Source organism: Onychostoma macrolepis, chromosome 07 (genome assembly GCF_012432095.1).
Source record: "Onychostoma macrolepis isolate SWU-2019 chromosome 07, ASM1243209v1, whole genome shotgun sequence".
Classification (NCBI taxonomy): Eukaryota; Metazoa; Chordata; class Actinopteri; order Cypriniformes; family Cyprinidae; genus Onychostoma; species Onychostoma macrolepis.
In genome coordinates, this window is record NC_081161.1 from 24,210,504 (window position 1) to 24,223,243 (window position 12,740).

At 37.6% G+C, this 12,740-nt stretch overlaps 1 protein-coding gene and 1 long non-coding RNA gene across 6 annotated transcripts in view; one reads left to right on the forward strand and one right to left on the reverse strand.

Moving 5' to 3' along the window:
- The first annotated feature begins 173 nt into the window (after nt 1-173).
- The window catches only part of dnajb6b (DnaJ heat shock protein family (Hsp40) member B6b), a 29,327-nt gene continuing 16,760 nt past the window's right edge, over nt 174-12,740 (forward strand). Inside the window, exons 1-3 of one of the 5 annotated variants that reach the window (XM_058781552.1) lie at nt 174-481; nt 9,269-9,389; nt 12,438-12,547. In XM_058781552.1, the coding sequence (XP_058637535.1) occupies nt 9,325-9,389; nt 12,438-12,547 (175 nt within the window). In that variant the 5' untranslated portion in view covers nt 174-481; nt 9,269-9,324. The remainder of the gene's footprint in view (nt 482-9,268; nt 9,390-12,437; nt 12,548-12,740) is intronic. The other 4 variants (XM_058781551.1, XM_058781553.1, XM_058781555.1 and 1 more) reach the window with 4 other exon arrangements.
- LOC131543786 (uncharacterized) lies at nt 5,773-6,667 on the reverse strand. The gene is made up of 4 exons (XR_009271982.1): nt 6,414-6,667; nt 6,261-6,320; nt 6,098-6,165; nt 5,773-5,898 (listed from the first exon to the last, which is right to left on the reverse strand). It is a non-coding gene; the product is annotated as an uncharacterized LOC131543786 (long non-coding RNA).

Sequence of the window (12,740 nt, forward strand, 5' to 3'; positions counted from 1 at the left end):
GTTTTACAAAAAAAACCCACTATTTTCACTATTCACTATTTTCATTGATGGATTATGTAAATATTTGCCTTCTTTCTAGCTTAATGGACAGATCTGCTGAAACGTATATAAAATGAATCCGTTTCCCCCAAGAAGTCTTTTCCCCATGTTACAAAACCTTTAGCTAAGACATAGCACTTACTGAGCAATCTCCTTCAGCTGTTTGGGTAACAGGAAGTGACGAAACTGCACTAGAATCATGTCGCTTTATAGAGGTCGGCGGAGTGCTGGAGAACACTAGCGACATCCCAAAAAGAGTCACACAGGGAGCTTGTTGTGATCACCTCAGCCTGTTTTATACACGGACAGACTTCGGACCAAACAGAAGAATCCCTTCAGGGGTAGTATTACAAATAAAGAAACTCGACCTCATCTTTGGGATATAGCGGAGGTCCGAATAAAGCAGCGGGATAAGGACACTTGTCTCCGTTACATAAGGTTGGTGAGTTTACAGTTGGTTAAAGGTTTTTCGGTTTGCTATGAAAAGGAGATGAAAAAAATGTACAGTCTGTGTCTCAAAACCTAGTCGGCTACCTACCCAGACAGCATCCTTGGCGCGCTTGCCTAGAAGTTCAATAACAGCGAAAATGGGATGGAAAATTATCAGTGTTACATGCAATTGTCAAATAGTTTCTTTTATTTATGTGTGTAAATTGACGCATGCATGTGAAACTGGCTTGAATTTCTAGAAGTTTCTGCGTCTTGTCAGAGTCACGCCTGTAGTCTTGTGTCAATCAAATGTCATATGAACCTGAGACGTGATGGCGATTGTTTCCACAATTAGTTCTGTTGGTGTTTATAGAAATTATGCACAGATTTAAAGAGATCACATTGCCCTTCAATGTAGAGCAACATAAGGACTGAGAAAAATCTAGAAAATGATCTGAAGATTGGACACCTGTGTTTCGCGGAAAGTACCTGAAGTCTTCCCCTCGGTTTTCACTTTTAGTAGGAAGTACTAGTGTTTCTCTTTCTTAAGCTCATCTGCGATAACAGATATATTATACTTGTATTGAAAGAATGACAATGAGCTTGATGTGTTTCTTTAAATTAAATACATTGAGTATTTGTGACAGTGGACCACACGACCAGATTTATACATAATCTGAGAGCTGAATAAATAAGCTTTCCATTGATGTTAGGATCGGACAATATTTGGCCGAGATACAACTATTTGAAAATCTGGAATCTGAGGGTGCAAAAAAATCTAAATATTGAGAAAATCGCTTGTAAAGTTGTCCAAATTAAGTCCTTAGCAACGCATATTACTAATCAGAAAGTAAGTTTTGATATATTTATGGTAGGAAATTTACAAAATATCTTAATGGAACATGATCTTTACTTAATATCCTAATGATTTTTGGCATGAAAGAAAAATTGGTAATTTTGACCAGTATTTTTGGCTATTGCTACAAATATACCCGTGCTACTTCTGACTAATTTTGTGGTCCAGGGTCACATGTTGTGAACTATGGTCTGTTGTCTTTAAGGTTTTGGTCTGCAATTTCAAACTAACACCTTTTCATATTTAGGCGTGGTTAATAAGGTCTCAGTTTAATTTATTATGAGATCCACAGTTGATGGCTAAATACATAATTCTTACATTTCAGTAGAGTGTAGTGTTGTCCATTAAGGACAGTAGCTAGTTTAGCATGGCTTTACACTCTAAAAAATGCTGGGCCAAATACAACCCAGTTCTGGGTATAATTATGGACAAACCCAGCGATTGGGTTTGTCCATATTTTACCCAGCACTGGGTTGTATTTAACCCAGCATTTTTTAGAGAGTACTCAAAATGATATACTACCTTTTTAAAATTAAAGTTGAAGAAAAGGTGTTCAATTCGTTTCACCTTAATCAGGGGGTAAAATAGATAACTGGGGTAGCATAAGTCAGTTTATCAATGGCGTAAGATGGGATGGCCTTCATTATCAAGTAAACCAACAAAAAGTCACTTTAGTTCTCTGTGCTTTGTCGATGTGTCTCAGAGAGATCAATGCTTTCAAAGGTGCCCAGTGTAGGTTTTGCCTTTGAGGTGGTACCACCAGTGTACATTTCACTCTGTTTACAGCTGTAACACTATCCACCTTGATTTCAACGTAAGAGGAGGCACAATTTATTTGAAACTTTTTGTTTAAGGCTTCAAGTCAACCACTTCTAGTTATTTTAGCTGTAAAAAATACTTAATTATGCTGCTTGATGTGACTGACACAAAATATTTATTTTATATCATTGTTATTATAGTAAACACATTGGTTTTAGTGCATACAGTCATTGCATAGTACTTAAAACAGGTTTTAATGGTCTGGCACTATATAGTCATGTAAAGAATTTACAGGAGGTACATACTGTCACATTTATTTGTGTTTCTCTTTTGTACAAACACGTTGCTCTTGCAAAAAGTCTTTGGTTACTAGGCAGCTACTATAAGGAAGTGTGTCTTTGTTCTATAAATGACCACAATGAATGTCACTGTACTTGTTCAAAGATAGAAAGAGAAACATCGTTTTTTTTAAAAAACGTTTTCTAATAGTAACATAGTCAGAAACTTGAATCATTTGGCCATAAACCTCAAACACCAAAGCAGTGCATCAAGCTGTCCTCTGGTTCAGTCTGTCAAACCTTTGCCAAATGATGATTTCCATTGTCCTAGGTAGCAGTGCTTCAACTGTTAGTCACATTGACAAACACATGCTCTGTCAAATAGTCTCTCTTCCTGAGTTCTCATAGAAGGAAAAATAAAAGAAAGCAAATGGCCACATTAGATTGTATTGTAATTATAATGGCAACACCTGGCCAACAAATCCAGCTATTTATTCTGCTGATCTGATCTTGCCTCCAAGCATCTCTGTAAACATCCCGATCCTATCATACTGGCTTGTTTATGACTCTTCCTGTTGTGTACTTCTTTATTTAGCCTTTTAAACCATTGAACCAGTTTCCGCTAACAAAACTGGCTGAGCAGTGGTCAGATTTGGCGCAAGTTATTGCAGTCAAGTAATCTGCTGTGAGCTGAATTGACAGCCTCCTTTTAGTGCCACTATGAGAAGCCAGAAAACAAGCTCCAGAGAATTCAACAGCCATTTCACATCTGTTCACACATTTGTGAGCTTGACCTGACTGCTGTTTCATGACAAGTAGCTAAAGAATGTTCAAAAGAGATTTGGAAGAAGATAGGACAGAGGAAAGATGATGATGATGATGATGATGAAGGAGGACTGTTGCTTAAAAGTGTGTTTTCCATGAAGAGGCTGTCTCAAAAAGGTTAACCAGATTGACTGGAGCTGTGAGCCAGGAATGTTGGCTGTGGGGCAGAAGGTGTGGTTTAAAAGAAAAGCATTTAATGATCTAGTGGTGGTTAAAGAGATCAGATTAAATAGTGGGGGTGTATTGTGAGTAGGCCTATTAAAGGGGTCATCACATCAGATGCTAAATTCACTTTTACATGTTGTTTGAACATAAATGTGTGTTAGCAGTGTGTGTACACATCTGCCCTATAATGACAAAAATCCACCCAGTGGTTTTTATTTAATCCCTAAAAACAATATCCCCTTTTTCAAATCAGGCCATTCTCAGCTTCTTGTCTGTGTGACGTCACACGGACGAAGGCCACTCCCACAATAGTTGATTGACACTAGCTTTTTACCTAAGACCCGCCCTGAGTGAGCTGTAACAGTCCAACCGCCATTGTTTCGACACTGGAGCAGGAGTAGACAAGAATGTCTCCATAGCGATTGAGGTGTTTTGTTGTTGGATGTAATAATGAACAGCAGTTGTCATTTACTCCTGACATATGAGCTGCTGAAGATGCAGTGGATTACTTTTGTTTGTGAAGGGAATGCACCCCGATCTACCTAAATGCGTTTGTTCGCACAAATCATTCGTGATCCAGCTTCACTTACAGCAGAAGTGAGTATAAGGGGATTTTTTTTTTTTTGTGATCAACTTTTTATTTTCTTTAAATCAGCAAAACATACATTCAAACAAACAACAGGGAGGGGGGAGCAACAGACACACCATCAACAATTTCAATTTTGTAGTAAAAAGGACAAAACAGAATTCACATGAGTCCATAGATTGACAACAATTGGACATTCCCAAAACATGTGGACAAAAGTACCTGCTGATACAGTTTTACAGATATGAAAGTTATAGGTCGATTGCAGTTTCATTTTAAACCTCTTGTAAGGAGTTATGTATGCTCTATGGATGACTTTGAAATGGATGAGCCAAGTTTTTAGACCCTCTTCCAGTTGACCGATAAATCAAAATCTGTTAATTCACGATTCCAGATAGAATTAATAGAAAGAGACTTTGCAGTGTGATCATTAAGATTACTATATATTAAAGAAACAGATGGCCAACCAGAGGGTGTTGCGATCCAATCTCATATAGGATGAGAGGAAGTAGGGGATGCCCAGGGAACTCCATAGGCCTTGAGAGCAGAACATAACTGAAAAAAGACTAAATTTGATGATGCTGGTAAACAAAACTTAGTTCTTGAAGTGAGTCCCTGGTTATCATACACAGCAAAATTATGAGTGTTAATTCAACTCTAACAGAGTTAAAATCAACTCCAAAAAAGTGTACATATTGTCCCAATCTTTTCAGAGTTACATTAACACTCTTCATAGAGCTACTTGTTTAACTCTATGAATGAGTCATATTTACACGGTATAGAGTTAAAAAACAACTCTGGTCCACACCACAGAGTGTTGATTTTTCCTTAACACCAGTGTAAAGAGTTACAATTTAACACCTTTAAGATAGAAAGTTAAACCTTTTAAATTTAAAAAAATAATCACATTTTGTCACAGGTAAGCAGATTTTACTTAAAAAAAAAAAATAATAATCACAATTACACTGCAGCTCTCAAAGCAGTTGTTTATTAACATGTCAACATTTCACAACATGACAGTTCACTTTTAGAATAAGTGACAAGAAGGCACAATATATCCATTTCGGTCATCAGAATTGTAAGAATACTGCTTATCAAATGGTCGATAATAAAATAGGTCCTGCAGTGCAAACACTGAAAAATGTTTGCACCACCTTATAAATCATTTAACATGCAAAGCCATGTGCGATTGATGCATTTTAACCAATATTTTTGTAAGGTTTTTAAAATTTTGAATTTGATTATTTAAAAAAATTATGTTTAGCCTCGAATCTCATACACCAGCGGACCAATTTTTAGTTTTAGTTTTCAGCAAGACGAGATGTGTTTCTCTGCAGTTTTCAGCCAGGCAAGATACCCAACTCCCACTTGCAGCATCACAAAAAAACAAAAAGGATTATTTCACATCCATTTATCAGGTGAAATGTCAAGAGACAAGTATCACTTACAATATAAGAATAGTTAACCCAAAATTGAAAATTCTGTCATTTGTTTATACTCATGTGGTTCCACACCTGTAGGACCTTCTGTCTTCTGAGGAACACAAAAAAATAGATATTTTGAATAATCAACAGAAGAAACTGTCATACATGGCATCTGTGGAAAGGCATGAGTATAAGTAAACATTTACTGTTCACTTATGGTTGGACTCCTACCAAAATGAATGCACATAAATGGGACAGCACATAAAATAAATAATGCAAGCATACCAAAAACTTACATTTGATGCATTTTTTAAGAAACATTTTTAGAAGGAGATCAGACTCTTTATTATTATTGTTTAATAATCAAAAAATTAAGCATGACAATCAATAATCTTAAAATATGCACTTGTGGCTTACCCATGTCTCTGGTATGTGTCCTAACAAAGCTCTTCTCATCCCACTTAATGTACTGGTGGCTTCATACTCTTCAAGCACATCATCTCCTTTCGATTTTTCTGTTAAGCCAGCATGAACCATCTGTAACAATATTAAAGGAACAGTTAACATAAAATTGTAATTCCAAACCTATACGATTCACATTTGCTCAACACAAAACACGCTCGTGCTTTAAAAAAAAGATAATAAAGTGTCTAAAGTAGTTCATGTGACTCATGTGCCATATTTCAAGACTTGTGAGGGCACAAAATCACTTTGACTGACGAACAATTTAACTCACTCAGTGTTTTCCTTGAGAAGACCAACTTCCCTCTCTGCTCCGCATCTCCAGTGAAAGAAAATGTCTCTCTGAGAAAGGTTTAGAGCGCACAACACATAAATATCGCTATTAATCAATATGTGATGTAATAAAACACAAATTTTAAATGAGGTAAATCACTTACTACTTATGTTTCCCCTGTTAAAAGTGACGTCCGTGTCAATACATAGCCATTCAAATGCATCTGTGAGAAACGTTTAGGCTCGTTTAGGCGCGCACAGCATCAAAATATGGTCATAAAGTAATATTATTTTATAAAATACAAAATGTAAATTACTTTCGGTGTTTTCCTTGATAAAACCAATTTCCCCGTCTTCTCCGCATCATGAGTGAAGGAAAATATCGCTCTGAGAAAAAGTTTAGGAGTGCACATCACACAAATATCGCCATAAATCAATATGATGTTGTGAAATACTACATATAAATTAGATAAAACATTTAACTTTCGGCGTTTCCCTTTTAAAAAGAAACGTCCTCGTCTGGTCCGCCTCGCGAGTGGAAGAAATGTCTTTAAAAAACGTTTAAGCGCACACACCTTATAAATATCGCTATAAAACGATATGATATTACAAAACTACTACTACTTTTACATAATTTACTTAATTACTGAATTTCACCAGAAAGATTTGTTTATTTTGTGTAAATAAAGAACTGTATTACTTTAGTCAATTATTCAAGTATTACATAGGTTACATAGGCTGATTTATTCATTTTTAAGTATTTGGGATTTTAAGAACAAGTGGAAAATGTGCTGAATGTTTCATTTCATCCAAGTGAAATTAGCAAAGCAGTTAGACTGAATTTACATTTGTTTCAAACGCGGAGCCAGGCGCGAGTTGACACAGGTTGAGCACGTGAGTCAAGCCTCGTCCATATTGCCAGCTGCTCTCGTGCGGAGCCGGGCGGAGTATAAACGAGCATTACGAAACACGCTGCGTGTGTGCGGCAAGTGTAAACGGCTCGTCCGTGAGACGCGGGATACGCGCAGTATGGGCCAGAGAGGAGCGAGTATGAGAAACATTCAGATACGCAGGCTGTGTGTACGGTCTTCTGAATTGGGAATAGCGAACATGCATTATACACTTATTTTATCTCCCCAACAGATTCTAATTTGAAATGTGTAAGATAAGTTCATGTACTAATAAAAATTCAAATTAACCTTTTTTGTTCGGTGTCTGTCATTTCGAAGCCGAAGTAATCTCATATTACATAAAATTTTCTTTAGTATTACTTTGCCTGACTATTGATCTGACCTTGTAGATGCCATAATCCTACTCGCGCAAGCTTTCTATTTTTATTTTTATTTTTATTTTTTTGCCACTCAAGGCTGGCAGTCATGCATTTGCGTTTGATCTGGAACAGAGAATATTGCATCCACATCGCAGGCTTTGCGATTAGTAAAATCACAACATCTCAAATCGCGATTGCGGTTCGATTTCGATTAATGGCACCGCCCTTGTCGAAGCCATTACCGAATCGAGAGTACTTTATTGCTCTTTAAGCGCAAGCTTGATACCGTTAGCCATAGCAGCATGGAGATCCTCTCTGGAGATGGTGGAATCTTTGAATTTTTTCTTTATTGGCGATTGTCCACTCTCTCTCTTTTCCGGCTGTCCTTGACTGCTGGGGTACTCATAGTGAGCTAAATAAAGAGTGGTTCAAAATTTACTGACAAGATATATACAATTTCTGACAAAGTGAGGGACTATGCGTGCATTGCCGCCGAAGGGTCACATCATTCCCTAGTATAAGGGGATTTTTATGAATCTTTGCAATTGCCTTTCCTAATAATGTGCTAGTTAGCAAGTTTTGCGGCTAAAGTAAACAGTCTCTAAGAGCATGGCTCGTCACCCCAAGGAAGAGAGGGGCGGGGTGAGCAGAGCTCATTAGCATTTAAAGCAACATGCAACAGAATGGATTGATGTCTGTAGAGCTGATTTTGACAAGGTAAAAAGGGTTTTGTTTTACACTACCATTGAGAAACTTTAACCAAAGTATGTTATAGACTTTTCATTAAGACCCTAAAGAATCATATCAACTTGGAAAATGGGCATCCGATGGCCCCTTTAAGATTATGTCCTGTTACCCAGCGAAAAGGAAGTTTGCATCTGCTGCAGAAACTGGGCCATCAATCACTGACAAAATTCTACATATCTACCAGTACCACGCTTTTGTTCTGTACATTTAGTATATAATTTTTCTAATTTAATTGTGCTTTTAGTTACCAATAGCATGCTCTTCTTAACACAGGTTTCCAAATTGAAATCCATTCCACAGAATTGATCAGATTATACCCTAAAATCAGCACATAAATAATAATAATAATAATTTAAAAACAATTCTATTTTGTATTTTAATTTAATTTATTTTTTTGCAGGAGCAGATTTTCAAATTTAAATGGTCATGGTGGTTAGTTAGTGATCAGCGTTTATTTGTGTGTGTGTGTGCCATTTGTACAGTAGATATTTCTTAGAGACTAAACATTGCCTGAACTAGCTAAATGCATTGATTGTAGGTTGTGTAGTTTATTCCAGCTATTACAATGCATATGAAAACCAGTGCTGTGCCATGATCACCTCTGAGCCTGTCCTGAAGGACACTGCAGATATAAATAACACCAATGAGATCCAGCTGGAAAGCTACTGGAACTGGCTATTTGGTCCCTGATTGTTTGGAAGCAGTTGACATTTTGTTCTTCACAAAATGTCAAAAAAATCTGAGATGATTCAAAGAAACTGGCTTTAAAAATGGCTTGTAGGTGTTATAGGTTGTATACAGTAAATAGTGTGACGTCCATAAACTGATTTGAAAATGGTTTGTTTATTTTGTATATTTACCATTTTTGTATCTTATTTGGCTTGAACCAGAAAAGGATGGATTGTCGATAAGAAGATTGTACAATATTCCCCAAAAACAAACTGAAACATTATATAACACACAATCATGAATCAGCCAGTTCCTGATAAATGCTTTTATGTATGAAATGAAACCATGCTTTCACATGATGAGTTGATGTTTCGAGGTTGTCTGTCACAGTAGCCACCCACCAACATAACTACCAAAACGCACCTCTGTTTATTATCCCCTTTTACGTCTTTTTCAACTAGATCTCTCACTTCTTTTTCTTTCCAGGGCCACTGCTGAAAATCTATCCTCATCCAGAGGAGTGGAAACCCAAAACCTGAGCCATGGGGGATTATTACGAGATCCTGGGTGTAACGAAAAATGCATCCCATGACGATATAAAGAAAGCGTAAGTACTCTGTGTCCTGTCATGGGCATCTATTTTTATACACGGGACATAGTAGAGCAGTAATGATAACAGTGACCGTGCAGCACAGGGGTTAGTTGATACTGTCCATGTGCTCTTTGCTGCTTGTCTCTATTAATGTGTGTTTGCCTCAATTCCTTGCTTCTGATGTTCTCTGTTTAAAAAGAAAAAAACATCAGCCCTCCATTATAATAACAAGGAGAAAGGGAATGGAGTTTGTGGGTAGACGGGGAGCATACAGCTTTTAGTGGTGTTTAGACACATTGGGTTCTTGTGCCCCATGCCTTATTCATCTACTGCCTCCCTGGAAAGGGTGTTTTGTCCTTTTGTTTGTCAGGTAAGCAAATGTCTATTGAATCCTGATTCTGTAGGTCACTGAATTTGCTGATGGTTAAGGGGGGAATTTCTAAAGCACAGAGCTATGGAGGGCAAACACTAATAAAAGATGTGCAAAAGACAAATCCCCTAGTGTATGGAGTGTTTGGTTTAGGCCATTGACCCTGCTGTGTGCTGCTGGCTAGGTTTGTATCGCTGACTCAGGCCTAGTGTGTAGAGATGCTGACCTGTTGCTACACCTACTGAAGTAGTATTGTGCAGCATGACCTGTATTGAAAGTAGTTGTCAAGAGGTGCATGACTTTGTAATGCAGTGATGTGTTAGCATCATGAATGAGGACCGAGGAGTACTTTCCAATGAAAAATGAGTCTCTTTGAACTGTTGATTCACATATTATGGGCCAGATTTACTAAACGGGGCAAATTAGTGTTAGAGTTCAATTCCATAATTGCACAAAGAACACAGACGCAACATCTCATTTTTATAACGTCCGGCATCTACCAAGAGCAGCGGAAATTACCACCTGCTTTAAGACATTCTTTTTTTGGCATTAAATAATGGCACAAATATCTAGAAATGCATATTCAATAAGGTCAGGCGCAAAAATAACTACGTCTGCGCCTTTTCAGCTGGTGTTAGTGAGGCCAGCAGGGGGTGCTCACCCTGTGGTCTGTGTTAGGACCCACACAGACCACAGGGTGGGTCCTAACACCCCAGTATAGTGACGGGGACACTATACTGTAAAAAGCACCGTCCTTCGGATGAGACGTTAAACCAAGGTCCTGACTCTCTGTGGCCATTAAAAATCCCAGGATGTCCTTCGAAAAAGAGTAGGGTGTAATCCTGGCATCCTGCCCAAATTTGCCCATTGGCCTCTGACCATCATGGCCTCCTAATTATCCCCATATCTACTGATTGGCTTCATCACTCTGTCTCCTCTCCACCAATAAGCTGGTGTGTGGTGGGTGTTCTGGCGCACTATGGCTGCCGTCGCATCATGCACACTGGTGGTGGTTCAGGAGATTCCACCTTGTATGTAAAGCGTGCCTAGAAAAGTGCAATATAAATGTAACAAATTTATTATTAATTATTATAATTCTTCACTGCGTATATTTAGTAAAACCTGACAGTACAATTTTAACGCCAACAGATGGTTTGCTCTGGTGCAAGCTGTTAGTAAATCTGGCCTTATGTCTGAAAATGTTTACCCATAACAAAATCAGTTTAAGTCCATACTTTACATGTGTAAAATATTTTGTTACACTAAATACCACTCTTCTGCCATTAAGACAGGTTACTTGCTATTTTAGCAAAATCTGCACATTTATGATGAAGGCATATCTCAGGTCTCGAGTATTTAATTTAACTGCGTTACTTGTGTGTTACGTATGTGAACTGTCGTGGAAATTTCCAATGCTAATCTGACTTCACCACAGACAACTCAAACAACTACAGTTGTTAATATAGTAACTACAGTATCTCGAGCTAATTTCTTGAATACTTGCAATATAATCCAATACTTCCCTAAAGTATGGTGACAGCGTCCTGTCAAGAAGCTACTATCACTACCTCTACACATGAGCACACAGGTCTCTAGCATTTATACACTCTCACTGCCCTTCTCAGCTGTACGCTGTTACCTCAGCCCGAGGATCTATAGTCTTCCAACATTATCACTGTCTGCGGTGGTCTTTAGTACTTCTATTCCTCAGCTGTGCAGCATATACCAGACACAACTCCCAAGTTGCTCTTTGCAGATATGAAAGTTTATTCACAGCCGGGAGCCCACTGGTCACAACAACCAAGAGAGACTCTGAACAGAAAGATACATGTACATTTATGCCTTGTAGTTGAGTAAAAATCAATGTCACTCAAGTCTTCACTGGTGATTGGTTGTACTGATCTGATGATTTGGTTTGTCATATGACTGTCAGTTCTACTGTTTTGAGCACTTTTTGGGTAAGTATAGATTCTTTAATCACTGGATACATGATCTTTGATCTAGTCTGCACTTTTCTGAGCCTTCTATGTTGAACATACCCTTTGAGGCATTACGTAAAAATATTTCCATCACAGAACCTACACATCAGACTCCTATGTGTAGGTTCAGTAATTTCACTTTAATGGAAATAAATAGGTTCTTCTCATTGCCATTTAAAATGAAATAACTGAACAAACAGGACAACAATGCTCATTTTAGAAGAAAATTTCAGATGACACTTAGAGGTTTTGCATCTGAACTCTTCATATATATGTACAGTATATGTATGTATGAGCAATATCACATGAGTAGTCATATGATATCGCTGTATACATGTACAAGGCAGTTTTGTACAATAGTTTGAAAAAATAAGAAACGACCACGGAGTGTCTTAACATTTTGTAAGCAGAACTACTTCCTTCCGCCATGGATTCAAATGTTAAGTTGGCTGTTGGTAGATAACAAATCATGCCTATGGCCGAATCACAGCCATGCTGATATATAGCGATATCACACAGGTGCTCGTGTGATATTGCTCATATTTATTTTAGTTGACCGTGTATCTTATTGTATGTAATGACCCTCATATTTGCTGTACTTTTAAATTTGAAGGAATGTTGTCAGATATACTAAGAACGCCCTGTCTTTTGTGTTGTCTTTCCACACTTAAGAAATCCTGTTTTAATGAGGGTTTGGGTGTGTGTGTTTTACAGGTACAGAAAAAAAGCACTGAAGTGGCATCCAGACAAAAACCCAAACAACAAAGAACAGGCAGATAAAATGTTCAAAGAGATCTCGGAGGCATATGAAGTCCTGTCAGATGGTACTACTATTTATATTTTATAAATTTTTGAGAATTAATATATTTTAAATTACAACACTAACTACTTATATTAAATAATTGTTGTGGAATGAATGTCCCATGCCATGAGATATCTACTTTATGCAGGTAAAAACAGCATAAAGCATACAGAGCTGTACCCAGAAAGATCTATGATCAGTCTCATAAGGCTGTC